This window comes from Tachysurus fulvidraco, chromosome 5, assembly GCF_022655615.1.
Source record: "Tachysurus fulvidraco isolate hzauxx_2018 chromosome 5, HZAU_PFXX_2.0, whole genome shotgun sequence".
Taxonomy (NCBI): domain Eukaryota; kingdom Metazoa; phylum Chordata; class Actinopteri; order Siluriformes; family Bagridae; genus Tachysurus; species Tachysurus fulvidraco.
In genome coordinates this window covers 20196641-20212033 of record NC_062522.1, presented here as the reverse complement: position 1 = coordinate 20212033, position 15393 = coordinate 20196641, and the positions used below count along the sequence as shown (strand labels likewise).

General features: G+C 37.2%; 1 protein-coding gene across 1 annotated transcript in view; it reads left to right on the top strand.

Annotated features, from left to right (window-relative positions):
- Positions 1 to 8240, top strand: part of necab3 (N-terminal EF-hand calcium binding protein 3) — a 44067-nt gene extending 35827 nt beyond the window's left edge. The window contains exons 6-13 of the mRNA XM_047814195.1: positions 1072 to 1208; positions 2274 to 2395; positions 3185 to 3264; positions 3670 to 3723; positions 4073 to 4185; positions 6133 to 6210; positions 6585 to 6676; positions 7362 to 8240. Of these exons, the coding sequence (XP_047670151.1) occupies positions 1072 to 1208; positions 2274 to 2395; positions 3185 to 3264; positions 3670 to 3723; positions 4073 to 4185; positions 6133 to 6210; positions 6585 to 6676; positions 7362 to 7390 (705 nt within the window). The 3' untranslated portion in view covers positions 7391 to 8240. The remainder of the gene's footprint in view (positions 1 to 1071; positions 1209 to 2273; positions 2396 to 3184; positions 3265 to 3669; positions 3724 to 4072; positions 4186 to 6132; positions 6211 to 6584; positions 6677 to 7361) is intronic.
- The last annotated feature ends 7153 nt before the right edge of the window (positions 8241 to 15393 follow it).

The following is a 15393-nucleotide window of genomic DNA, read 5'->3' as shown; positions in this document are numbered from 1 at the left end:
ACTGAAAATTTGATAATGAAATAAAAGCATTTCAACGTCTACAAACAGTAGGTCATTGAAGATAATGCCAAATCATATAGCTTGAGCATGATTGTTTTTAATGGGTGAATAATCCCCATTCAAGCCAACAAGCCTGGATATCTAAATACAAGTTGAATACAAGGAACTACAAAATCTGAATTCTCTGGCTTTTCTACAAAGTATTATGTTACTTATTTTGTAGTCGCTAAACAATGTTATAACAGCCTGTTTTCCATTTGGAATTTTTGATCAAATTTGTGCTAGTGTTTACAAACAAATTACATTTTGCATTTGTGTGCTGGGTTTTTTGTTGCCTTGATAAGGTGTGATTGATCTGATAACGAAAAAGGTCCTAACAAAATGAATGCAAAATATTTTTGAGTGTGTATTTACAGCATGTATGTGTGTGGGTGTATGGGGTGTGTGTGTGTGTGTGTGTGTGTGTGAGAGAGAGAGAGAGAGAGAGAGAGAGAGAGAGAGAGAGAGAGAGAGAGAGAGAGAGAGGAAGGAACTAATTTCTAGAATTCCACCCAATAAAACTGTATGAAACTTTGTTTAGAGCCTATGTCTAAAAATGACAATGATTCAGGGATTACATCAGTTTTAATTCTTCCATACAACAAAATCTTTGTCTAATTAGAAATCTGATGCTGCCGTCTTTAGCACTATGGGGCAAATGAGAGGATGTTACCAACCCTGTTCAGTTCATTGTGAGCTGTTTTGTTTAGTGAAAAAATCAGGGACTTTTAAGTGAGTCAGATGTTCCTGGTTCGGTTCCCAAGATTTCTGTTAGAAACATTAATTTTCAGTTTTGGTGCAGTGGTTGAGTCACGTTGTCTTTATATGAGATCACTGGACAGTGATACAGTTTTGTTTAGTACTTTGGTGTGTCTTATTTTTATAACATATATGTGTTTCTTTCTTTTCCATTTCCATACAATTGTGCACACAGCCAAAATGAAATGTCCATTTTCTCATGATTCATAGTTATGTCACCTTCTACTTCCAATAAAGAGATTCTAGCTAACCTGACTCCTTCTGTCTGTGCAGGAGTATCAGGGCTCGTCCGTGTTGGGGCAGTTTGTGACACGCTTTATGTTGAGGGAGACGTCCAGTCAGCTGCTCTCTCTTCAGATGTCTCTGCAGTGTGCCATGGAGGCGGTGGAGGAGCAGAGCAGCCCTGCACCGTGAGAAACAAACACACACACACACACACACACACACACACACACACACACACACACACACACACACACACACACACACACACAGAGCTCAGAGTGTCGTTAGGTGGATTTAGGGAAAATACTCTATTTTCATTGGTTAATCCTGTTTCTCACTTTAGTTATAACTGAACATTATTATAGAGCAATTAGAATTTGACATACTTACATAATGCTTTTGCATAGTCATTGTGCTAGAATAATCATAAAGGGTGAAGGGAGCTGAACTTGTCTTAACCATCTATGAATTTCTATTTAGAAGTGGAAACCACCTTAGACAATATGCCAATGTGTGTGTTCTGTTTCAGTGACTAAGACAACTCACAAAAAGTATTTTTGTAGCCATTATGTCCTGGCACGATTATTACATAACCAACTAATTAACAATTGTACTCTACAGTCATATTTGTATGTATGAATTCAGTTTATTTTAGAGAATTTTATGTAATCACTTCACAGCACCATTATACTGTAATCATTATTCTCTTTGAACTAGGAGCTATTAGTAACTGTTTTATTATGGATCACAGTGATATAACAGAATAGTTCATTATGAATAATACATTATTTATTTAAATAATTGCTACGTGTTTTTCACAGTAACTATTGTTGTAGTTTAGTAATGTGTTATTTCATTATTAAGTGGATGTTTATGTGCATAATTATTTACACTAACCATATATTTAGCAGTGGCATAAAGTCAACAGAAATCACATTTATTCATGTCACAGCCAATATTATTATTCATTTGTCCCTTTAGATTTTGAAATTTATTGCTCTGGGAATAAATATTTTTCCTACTGTGTTGCCAGAGCAACTGAGCATGGTGGTAATGACCATAAAGATAATACTTTTAAAAAAATAACAATACATTTTTCAATCAACTTCTATTCTCTCTCTCTCTCTCTCTCTCTCTCTCTCTCTCTCTCTCTCTCTCTCTCTGTATATATATATATATATATATATATATATATATATATATATATATATATATATATATATATATCCCTTTCTCTCTCTCCTATCCAGAGTTGAGGTGAAGGTGCCAGAGCATCTCTCCCTACAGAAGAATAACAGGAGGTGTGGCCGCAGAGTGCAGAAAAATATGTGCCTCTCTCCTACAGACCCATATTCTGGCATCCTTACCACAGGTGATGTACATATAAGCAAACACACACACACACACACACACACACACACACACACACACACACACACACACACACACACACACCATCTGGGCCTAAGCCTGAATGTTATGTTGTTTCTGGCAACAGTCCCCATCAATGGTCCTGCAATTAGTGTCAAAGCCATTCTGCACTATATGCTATGGCACTAGTCTGGGTGTCAATCTGATATGATGAAATTAGTTTGAGTGTTAGACTTTGTTGGTAAGAGCTCCGAGTCAGACATGAGTGCTTATGGCTTGCTCTAAAGTGGTATGGCCTTGATCTTTTATACATATACACATCGATGATGTTTATAACTTATGGTGTTTATAGTCAACCACATTAGATCATCAAAATATAATAAGGTCATTTGTCACTGAAAGGGCTGCAATTAGGCTAGAAATTCCATCGGCTACAGAATCTTTTTGGGTTTCTAAAGGAATGTTATTTCATGCATTTACGTGACATTTAAGGTAGTGTTTGACAAATTATCTGGAAAAAGGTCACTTCTTGTGATTTATTAACAGTTTCTGCAAATCAGAGCCATTTAATCTGACTAACCATTTGCTTTTTAAATAACTGAAGAAGAAAACTGAAAGGTCTTCTGCAATGCTAAGCTGAAAACATGCCTGATTGGCTGGTGTATAACTAGCAAACAGATAGAAGAGTCATCACTGTGCCTCCCACTGACAGGCCTTGAGCTTTTTTACTGAGCCAGATGAAGACAAAGGCTTGTCTGGTTAGTGACAGATGGTGTCTGTTATGCTTTAGGTGTTACTGTGGATACAGATGACCACTGGTCCTCTCAGATAAATAGACTGCAACAGCTCATTGACAAACTGGAGTGCCAGGTGAGAACCTGTGTCCACATACTTCTGACACACTTCATTGCTCATTCATTTTTTCTGAACATTGTTTTTCTCCATCATGTATCCATTATTCCGTCAGACATCATTGGTGCATTAATCTTTCATTTCATTCCTATCCATCCATCCATCCATCCATCCATCCATCCATCCATCCATCCATCCATCCATCCATTAATCCATCCATCCTAATTTTACTATACATTCTATACCCCTATGCATCCATTTATTCCTATAGTATATTCACTTCTACATCAAGCCACTTCCGCATACATCTACAAATTAGCAAGATAGACATTAATAACAATTACACATTATAGTTTGCAGTGATCTATTGGAAGGTTTGGTCTTTTGTGGTGCTATTTTCTAAATGGCCTATCCTTTTTCCAGAGTCCAAAGTTGGAGCCGCTGAAAGAGGACCCGCTGGCCAGCACATATAAATCAGTGAGTGTTTGCATCTGTTACGCAGCGCTCGCTGCACCAAGTAGCACTAACAGCTCTGACATGCTTTCCAGCTCTTCTCTCTATGGAGAGGAGCTACGTAATCTGAGAATGCAAGTTCCTCAGATCAATAGGCTTTAAAGTCTGATTTTGTGTTTAAAGCTTTATATTATTCTTCTCAGTACTTCCTCTCTGCCTCTCATATAGACTTCATCCTTATCCTTTTCTCCCCTGTCCAATGAACCCCTTTATTTTCTTTCTTTCACTCTGTTCTATATCTACAGCAGCATCCTGTTTCTCACTGTGGTTCTTGCTCTCTCTCTCTCATTCCTGCTCCCTCTCTTGTATCTAGAACATTCTGTTGGTGCAGAGGCAGATGGCAGTGACAGAGGACAATCTTGAGGAGTTTCAAAAGGCCCTGAAGAGCTACGCCGACTCCACCACCAACCAAAGTGACAACCTACAGTGAGAATTTACATCTCCACATCTGAACATTACCCCCAAAAATCTTAAATGAATAACACACTGGCATGATATTTTGAGCCTGGGCATATAGTGATGCAGTTTTTTGTTTGTTTGTTTTTTTAGTGTTTTTTAATACAAAGAGATAAACTGTTTTTTATGTAATTGTAACTGTTTCACAATAGTCAATACAAATCTTTTTTTTTTTTTTCATTTATTACTGTGGCAGTATTTGTTACAGTGTATAGTGTAGCCACCTCACAGTTCTGGTTCCCCAGTTAAATTTTGTGGGAAGGCTGGTATGATACTCTCTGGCAGGATAAAGTGGTTCCTAAGTATGAATGAATAAATTACATTTCACTTCACTTGAACAAAGAGGCCCAAGTATATTCCAGCACAGTGTCCCTGTGCTCAAAGCAACAGCCATAAAGACATGCTTGAACTAGCAAGATTGGTCTGGAATAATTCGACTGGCCTGCGCAGAGCCTTGACCTCAACCCCACTGAACACCTTTGGGATGAATTGGAACACTGACTGCACACAAGGACTCTTCACCAAACATCAATGCCTGACTTCACTGATGCTTTCATGGCTGAATAAGCACAAATCCCCACAGCCATAAAAGTGAAGGCTGTTCTAGCAACAATGGCAGACTAAATCAGTTCTAAACTAAATGTTCACCAAGGACACTGTGATTATGCTGGTTAGATTTCATACTTTTGGCCATAAAAAGTATGTAAAACAGATATTTTATATTATACAAACGTTAGTTTTAAACCACTAATTTAATTAGTTAAACAGCATTTCAATCTATAAAGCTTAGTGGGTGTGGCTTATTTTGGATCATTTCCACTATCAGAGCAAAATTAAACAGGATATTTAGCCACACTGGATCTGAAATATCAGTTACAATATTGTTACAATACTAATATTACAATATTAGTTTCTTGTTTATAGATCTGTTCTATAAAAGCAATATCAAAATCGCAATCATGTGGTTATACTTTATATGTTTGCTTTTTTTATGTTTAAGCAACATCACATGGGCAAGAGTATATTAAAAATAATATGAATATGGAACAGAGCCATAGAGGCCACATATTCTTCAAATAATTACCAGAAGTGCACAGCATCAACAAACCTTTTCTAATCAAACTGCAATCCAACAGGTTTCCCAAGGTAATATGATAATAACCAGTAGATTATGGTTTATTTAAAGGACCTTTGCCAAGTGGAAAGTAAGATCAGATCTTCTTCTGCTCCCCGTTCGGCGTTGCCACAGCGGATCACGTGGTCTGCATATTAGGTTTGGCACAGGTTTTACGCCGGATTCCCTTCCTGACGCAACCCTCCCATTTTATCCAGGCTTGGGACTAGCACTGAGAGTTAACTCTTCAGCGGCTGGGTTAGCTCCCTGCCCGGGAATAGCACTCGAGTAATGGCAATTAGAATGGAGGATCCTGCTGCTGGACCACCAGGAGAGTAAGATCGGATCGATAATAATTATTTTTAAATTCGACATGGGGATAACATGTTAGAAAAGCTCCTGGATCCCCAGTTCAATCCTGTGTTGGGGTTACTATGTAAAGTTTTATATATTCTACACAAATTTCTGTGGGTTTCCTCTAAGGTTCCAAACACCCCCTAAAACACAGTGGAAGCAGGATTGGTTGGGTTAAACCCCCTATCTGTGTATGATTATGTAAATGTCATGAGCATGTTGCACTCCAGTAGGCTTTGTTTATTCACACTTCACACCAAGTGCTCTCAGGATAGGATCCTGACCTACTGTGACCCTGATCAAGATAAAGCAGTCAGTGAAATGAATAAACGAATGATGAATAAAATTTTGTATCACACTTTGTATCAACTAAAATTGCTGCGGTCTTCTAAATGCAGTCATATAATGATTGATTAGAACCTCAATAACCATTCTTGTTTATTTTTCAGTGTGTCCATCCAGAAGCTGCCTGAGAAGAGCTGCTACATAATATATGAGTTCTGGCAAGATCGTATAGCCTGGATGAGGTAATGTGTGTGTGTGTGTGTGTGTGTGTGTGTGTGTGTGTGTGTGTGTGTGTGTGTGTGTGTGTGTGTGTGTGTGTGTGTGTGTGTGTGTGTGTGTGTGTGTGTGTGTGTGTGTGTGTGTGTGTGTGTGTGTAATGCACGACACCTGTGTATTCATTTTGTAAGAAATGAGGTCAATGTGTATCAGCTGTGTTCCTGTTTTTTTTAAAGGCACAATTAACTGATAAGCAGATTGCAGATCTTCTAGGAAATGCTGCTCCATCCTTTACACACTTAGACCTGTTTTCTTACTGAATCCTTAGGATTATAGTGGTAAATTGTATTATTCAACTATGAATTAGTCAGTAATCTGTCTCTTGCTCTGTTTCTCTCAGTTATCTGCAGTCTGAGGCAAGTAAAACTTTTCAGCGCTCTATCATAGATATGCTGGAGGATCCTGAACTCGTCTCCACCATGCTTTTGCCTGGTACGTGAGTGTGTGTGGGTTAGAATGGTTTTATATTGAGACGTTGACTATGTATAGGAAGGTGCTTGTTGGGGCTGTAAGTGATGTCTTGGCAAGCCATTCACTTGCCCTCACATCTGAAATAAACAAGACATTTTGGCATTGCTTTATGTGGGAGTTTTGTGTTGTAAAGTATGCTTTTCACTTGTCTGTAGTATAGTTGCTTTTGGAGATTCAGTTAAGTTGAGCAAAATATACTGTATAGCTGGGAAGCAAAAATCAGGAAAGGTAAGCCATGTGGTCAGCCTCACCTATACAAATGATCTAAATAAAATCTGAGTTTAAAATCTCCATTTAAATTTAGACTATATATGTATATTGATATATATGACATACTGAGCGCTAATGTTTTTAATTAAGCAAATAATGTAACCGGTTAACTTTAGCAGATTTCATGATGGCTTCTTGTTTGATTTAAGTATAAACTGACGTGTCAAATGATAATGGATTGAACTGAAGGGTGTTTAATTAGTGTCTTTTTTTCAGCATAGGCCACACTGCCTTTGTTATATTTGATGAAAATGACATTGGATGTGCTAAAAGTAACACAAAGTCTCTCTCTCTCTCTCTCTCTCTCTCTCTCTCTCTCTCTCTCTCTCTCTCTCTCTCTCTCTCTCTCTCTCTCTCTCTCTCTCTGTCTCCTCAGCATCCTGGTGGATTATGACAAACAATTAACCTCCAAAATATGCAGTATGAAGACAGTAAACAAGAAAAAAAAACTGAAAAGAAAAAGAAAAAACGAGTATAGAATCTCAAAATGACCCTGTGTGTATGTGTCTTGCTGCTCCCTAGCTCAGACAAAAACATTGTCTTCCTTCCACCTCACGGCTTCTTTTGTGTTCCTTTATCATTCCAATCTGTATGAAAATGATCAAACAAACCCAGGCATGGTTCTAATCTCTCTAGCATGTATAGAAAATCAAAGTGACTTTTGCTTTATGCAGAGGCTGTTGCCAGATCTTTGAGAGCTTACATGGCTTTGAGGTGGAATCTTTGTACAGATTAAGAAGGGCACTACTTTTTTCGCATTTAAAACAAATATATGTGTAAATGGAAAGAAGCAGGTCACTATTTGCTTTCACAACTTTAGAATCAATGTTTACTTTCTTGGATACCATAAAACAAAAATAGCTGTTTGAGATTGCATGCTTATGTGGTTGACTTAAACCATTGTCCATGCTTGCTTAAGGATTTTTAAAGATAAAACTGAACTGTGTGATTGTGTGAATAGAGTAGCCCATATTTGGAACTTGGCTGTTCTGCCTTGTTTTGCTCAGTCATTACGCAAGTTCTACAAATAAGATAAGCTCTTATTTTAAGTATTTTTAGTAAGTATTTTGGTTAAAGTAGTATTCTCATTTAACGGAGTCTATTTTCTTTATATGTTTGATGAATAAGCAACTCTATATGTTGATGTAGACTGTATGTTAAGTGCTTGACCTAAGGTTGCTTGGATTTATTTATTTATTAATTAGTAATATCTATTGTATTTAAGCATATGCACAACAATAAAACTAAAAACATGGTTTGTGTACCTTTCTTGTTCCCTTAATTTTCTTGTCATTTCTATCACACAATATTATTTCAAAGCTTTCGGTCAAATATGTTTGCAGTGTGATTCTATTCTTGTTGAAAATAAGTGCACGCCAAATTCCCAAGTGATGGAGCTGAGCTTTGGGAATGTTAATGCAATGCATGACAACTCTTAACAGTATGACGATTCAGCCGTGTGAGGCACTTTCGCTTAAACTCTTTGCTATATAAAGAGTTTAAGTGACACATTAAGTGTTTTAAAGTTACACAGATATAACATAATACTGTGTAAAAGTGACACGATAATAATGATGTGTCTGTAGTGGCAAATCAACAGGACTAAACAGCTGCAACAACCTTGTTCAGTAAGGCTGGTGGGAAACTCTGAAGCATATAAAAGCTGCTAGTTTGTAAAATGATTTGAAATGAATTCACCAATTTGTCAGTTATATTAACATATCCCATTATTCATTCGCCTGAGGTCAACAGCAACATTAAACTCTCTCACTGTCTCTGTGTAGATGTGAGATGAACTGTGGCTAATGGATACAGCTGCATATTCACCTGGGAGAAAGAAACAATCTTGTCCTTCTCTTACTTGCAGAAGGTTTAATTTTAGAGAAGGTGTCACTGCTGCTAAACTATGAGAAGAACTAAATCGATTCTGTAGTGTGAACATTATTCACTTATCTCTGTAAGTGAAGTTATCTCTTATTCTATGTAAAAGTATAGAAATCAGACAATCAAAAATAAGGATTGTTTCGTTTTTGCTAACAAGCAGTCAAAATGGACATTGTCGCAATTCATTATATACATTGTAAATTTATATTTGTGTTTTAGTTCTGTTTTATGTGTGAGGAATTTTAAGGCTGCAAAATAACAGTAAAGTCAGAAGGAACGGATTTAACGCTTTGTATTATATCTGCTGTGTATGTGTCTGTTGTGCATTCTGTGGGTGTTTGGGTGGGTGGCTCTACAGTAATCAGGCTGCAAGCTTCACTGAAGGAGTGCATACATTTAAAAAATGATCCAGCTGGGTTTGTCAGTAACAAACACAAACACAGAGAGTATCTCAATTTGAGCAATACTTCCACTTGGATGTTAGATTTAAATTTGGACTCAATATGAAGTTTTGTGTTTCCAAATGGCTAGGATTGGTTCTTCCAACAGCACAGGGTGTGGGGTTCAATCCTGAGCTTGGATAACTCAACCATGGCACAACCAGTATAAAATTGTTAGTGTAAGCTATAGGTTAGTAGCTCTGTATACTGTGTGGGCACTTTACTGGTGAGGTATTATTCATATGATATATTTAAAGGGAAGGCTCACTGAAAATCAGTATAAATTAAGACCGATCAACTCCATTCTGTCTTCAAGAGTGACATCCACCTTCATCCAAAACATCACTTGAGGGAATATCACATTAATGAACTGGATTGAGACTGTTCTGTAGACTCATGGTAGCATAACATCTTACTAGAGTGTCTAGTACTGTTGTTTATTTTGTTCTAGACTGTTTATCATGCTCATGTTCATCCAAGTGGATAAGTGCCAACCCATCACAGGGTGCAATCAGCAGGAATTGAACCTCCAACCTCGGACATGTGAGGCATCCATACAAATCACTAAGCCATCATGCCCTCAAACATAGTGGTTACTTGTAAAATGTGTTCCTGTGAATTCTTCCACCTTTTTCAATGCCATGCTGGAGTTGCTTACATTGATATGTCTACAGCTGACATTGATATGTCTACAATATGTCTACTGACATTGATCTGCACAAAAGTCACAGTTTGTTCAAACAATTTCTCCTCTTTCAATTTTTTCATTCTTGTGTTCTCTTTCACTTTGCAGTGCATATTGGATAAAAAACAATGCAATCACTTTTTCTAACATCACTTCATTTCACTCTTCTTCTCACTGTATCTGCAACAGCCGTTAAGAGTGAGCACATACTGTTCCTGTTTACTTGGCTAGCTGAGCTTGTTCAAATTATGCATAACACCATGACCGACTCTGTTCTACTCCAGTGGCTTTATATTCCGTCTCCAAAAATGATGTTACTGCAGAAGCACTGCTGTTAGCACTGTTCTGGCCACAGAGAGACAGACAGACAGATAAACAGACAGATATCTATGTGTGGACAATAAAGACCAGTGACACACAGAGAACTTTTCTAAATGATAAATTTTTCTGAAGATCTCTGTTTTACCGACTGCTTTTTATCAGAAAATCAAGAAATATTCTATAAATTCCGAGGATTACTGCCCGTTACATGTTTCCTTCACATTCAATTCTCAGTAACATCTATTCATCCATCCACTTTATTAGAAATTGTTCATTCATTATGTTGTCTAATCAGCCAATCATGTGGCAGCAGTGCAGTGCATAAAATCAGATCATCCAGATATTGGTCAAGAGCTTCAGTTCACTTCAAACATCAGGAAGAGGAAAAAGTGATCTCAGTTGTGGCATGTTTGTTTGCACTGCTGCCACATGATTTGCTGATTAGGTGACTGCATGAATGTGCTGTTAGATAGAAGAGAACAGAGAGTGTACTAGAAAAAGGACACATTCATACCTTTATTGAATCCCAATTTTTGCTTTTGGTCTATGGTCTTTTATGGCACTGGACTTGTATATCCATGATTAAAAGCTAAAAGCACAGATTTTGTAAAATGCACACAATTGAATGAAAGATCTAAAGATAAAATATCAAAGAAGTTGACACAAGCTTTATTATTTCCCTGTTTCCCTAGATCATTATGTCCCATATTCATTTTGTACAATGACAGTGCTTGCGGTTTCCTAAATTTGCTAAATTAATCTCCTTTTATACTGTCCTGCCAAAAAGCATCTGGAGTGTCAAATAGATTGTGTGCATCTAAATAAAGGCATACAGAAAGTGACTGGGATGATGAGCAATGTGTGGGCCAGTGTTTCTCCCTGGAAAATTGTGATTGGTTAACAGCAGCACGATCTGTTTCATAACCCAATCAAATAATGGAACATGCCAAATAAATCTAGCTGAAATTGTGTATTGCAGGAAAAAGCTGTGTATTGAAGGTCCTCAGGCTTTTACAGAAGTTGCTTAGCCGGAAAATTCTCAGTAATCAGACAAAGCTAGAACTCCAAACCTCATTAGTTTTTCTTGCAACACACTTCACTTTTGTCTTTTTTTAACTTTATTTACAGGCATTCATTTCTTGGAAACCAAGAAAAAGAAAGCCAGTTTTAGATCATTTTAAGGGTAGATATTAACATCAAATAATAAAAAAGAGCCCATGTTGAATAGCTCTTGATAGCTTTAGGAGAACGGAGATGAAGTACTACTGATGATGTCTCAATCTGAAACAGATTTGGAGCATATCAGTTCTATGAACAATTCTACGAGCTGTATTGACTGATTTTTTTTGTATGTAATTAAATGTATTGATTTTTATTTCTTATTTTTGTGCTGTGTCTAAAAGTCTCTATTAAAGCTATTTATTTTTAGAAGAAAAAATATCATTATACTACAGATATTATGATTTGAAAGCATGATATTACAATTGTACTACTCTCAAAGGCATGCAAAGCGTTACTATATTATTAAGATTGTTTATCTTGCTGGTAATTCTGAGTAAGATAAACACTATCTGTTGCAAGTATTAATTTTCAGTAAGTGCTTTAACCTGGTCAGAGTCTTGGTGCATCCAGAGACTCTCAGGTACACAAAATGGATGGGACCCCAGTTTATTGCAGGGAATCATGTGCACACACACACACACACACACACACACACACACACACAGAGAGAGAGAGAGAGAGAGAGAGAGAGAGAGAGAGAGAGAGAGAGAGAGAGAGAGAGAGAGAGAGAGAGAGAGAGCTCGGGGCAACTGAGCCCAGCCAATCTACTTCCTGACAGAAACCTGAGCACGGGAATAAACCCGGGACCCTAAAGCTGTGTGGCAGCAACACTACCTACTGCAACACCACACCCCCCATTTGTAATCTTGTCATTAAATAAAAAATTAAAGACAAACTGACTCAACAATACACTCTTTATTAAGTATGGAATTGAATCACTTCCTGTGAGAAAGATGAGCATCAATTTCACAATATCCAAATACAGAATGATTATTTCTATATTTCTTCTAAATAATATTCTTTCTGATAGTATTTCCTTGAATGTATTTGTTCCATAGGGCACAGTTAATTCGTTTGTTTACATGTTTCCTGCAAGGTTCTCTGGTTTCCTCCCATTGTCCAAAAACATTTAGGTTGATGGATTTGCTGAACTAAACTGCCTTATATCTGTGCAGGAGTGTGTGCATATGTGTAATGTGTGGGGATCTTTTCCAGGCCTTGAGCCCAGAGTTGCTAGTGTTGTCTCCAGGTCTGCTGAAACCCTGATAAGGATGAATAAATGAATAAATTAGTTCCGTAATTTCCACACATTTTTTAAAATGCATTTTTACTCATTATTCTATTCCAACAATTAACTAGATTCCCTTTCAGAAATGTACTGCTTTAGGAATTGGTAATGGATGAATCTGATATGTATAAGTTATTTGGAGCTCTTTTAAGGTTTTGTCATGATCCAGTTTTTGTTGATTATGCAATCAGAGTGAGCCTGAAAGTCTTGCCAGTGTTTGTAAAAAAAATTGCCTTTTATTTTTTATTAAAAGTACCTTCATGTTTTTAAAGGCATATTCTTATGCCCTTGCCTTTGCTTTTACCTTGAGACTTCTGTACATGACAGCAGGTCTGACTGATTAAAGTGACTGTGGGTGGATATTAAGCTGAACCCTGAAGAAAATGTACTGATCCATCAAGCAGTCTGTGTAATAGGAGACTGTAGGAGTGAACATTGCCAAATTGTCATATGTATTTGTGATCAAATAATTTTTAATTTGGTCTTTTTGCAAATGAATCATCTCTTATAATATTGCTGAATCACAGTCCAACCCAACTGTAAAGTGAAATGAATTATACAATTCTATTTTATAAACACAATCAAGTATTAGGGCTTTAATGTGTATAATAATATTTTGCTTATTTATTTTTGTCCCATTGAGGTTTTTATTCCTCACCTTTCACTCAGAAGAAGAAATAAGGTTTATTATGAATGTATCTATAGATTAATCTATAGATTAAAATATTGTGTGCTAATATGTTAGCTATAACTAGAAGTAGCATTAATAATGATGTAGCAACTCTTCCCAAGTAACATCTACAGAAATATAATTTCCAAAGGTTTAACTTTTACAAATTAAGATAAACGTGAGCACAGATGTATACATTTTGTTGTATTTGTGTGTGACTACATTCACTTTCTGACGTGTTCTGGCTTCTCCACAGACTCCGTGGAAGAATCCAGAAGGTTTTTTCTTCACGCGCTGTGACTGTTCCTTTCACGTCCGCATCCCTCATTATTCACGCACCTGCACAATCTCAACTGATGTGCAGAAAATAACCCAGCGTATAGTTTAAGGTAAACCTTGTTATTAATTGCTTTTATGTCTTTATTCACATTTCACTACTTCATTTTACACTTCGACAAGGATAAAAACAACCTACAGATAAATAATATTGGTATAGATATGGTATACAGCTGGACCACAGCTGATTGCTGCCACCTTGCGGTTAAATGTGGTAGGTGTCTGATAGCTTTATTGGCTCTTTATAACCCTGTCATAAACACAAAAGCTGAAAAAACTTTAGATGACATTAACTACCACAGTATGAGTAAGATATTGCAGTAAACACTATACAGTAAGGACACATAAATATAAACTAATTTTTTTTGTGTATATGCAGTACTGTGAACCCAATTCACAAAAAAATTAAACGTACAAATTTTGTTATATAAAACATTATTATCCTTATTATTGTCTAAGTACAACATTTATATTTCCAAATATTACTTTTTCAACAACCAAAAATCTTTTTTTTTAAATAGAAAATGCAGTTTAGTTTTTTGAAGGCTGCAGGTTTTTCCATGCGAAACAAAAGGAAAGGGTTGTCAAAAAAACTAAATAAAAAATTAAACAGAATAAATTGACAACACAAATTGTGATGAAATTAATACATTTGCATAAACTGACTGTTAAACACAAATAATTTGCAGTCCAATAGGTTGTTTTTATATAGAGTGTGTTCAGCATTGTACATCAGGATGTATTGTATTATTACTATATCCTATTTCTCTTTGACCTTCCTCTTGACCTGTTACCCGGCAGCTCGATCTCCAACATCCTTCTACCAATATAACCATCTCCCTCCTCTGTACATGTCCAAACCATCTCAATCTATCCTCTCTGACCTTGTCCCCAAAACAGCCAACCTGAGCTGTCCCCCTGATGTGCTCGTTCCTAATCTGGTCCATCCTCATCACTCCTAAAGAGAACCTCAACATCCTCATCTCTGCTACCTCCATATCTGCCTCATGTCTTTTCCTCACTGTTACAGTCTCTAACCCATACAGCAGAGCTGTTCTCACTACTGTCTTGAACACAGTAGATTTCCTTTGATTCCTTCTGTCACACAACAATCCTGACACTTTTCTCCACCCACTCCAACCCATCCGTACTCGCCTCCACCTCTTTTCCACACTCCCTGTCGCCCTGGACGGTTGACCCCAAATACTTAAACTCCTGCACCTTCTTGACTTCAGGCCCTGTAACCTCACTGTAACTTCCCTTCATACACATGTATTTTGTCTCATTACGTCTGACTTTCATTCCTCTGCTTTCCAAAGCAAACCTCCACCTTTCCAGGTGTTCCTCCACTTGATCCCTACTCTCACTACAGATCACAATGTCATCCACAAACATCATTATCCATGGAGATTCCTGTCTGACATCATCTGCCAACCTGTCCATCACCATAGCAAACAAGAAGGGGCTCAAAGCCGATCCTTGATGTAGCCCCACCTCCACCTTAAACTCCTCTGTCTGACCTACAGCACATCTCACTGCTTCTCTCACACATATCTTGAACTAGGCTGACATACTTCTCTGCCACTCCTGACATCCACACACAGTACCATAGCTCCTCTTTCGGCACCCTGTCATACGCTTTCTCTAAATCCACAAAATGCATTGAAGCCATCTACTTCTCCAATAACATTCTCAGAGCAAAAATTGCATCAGTAGTGCTCT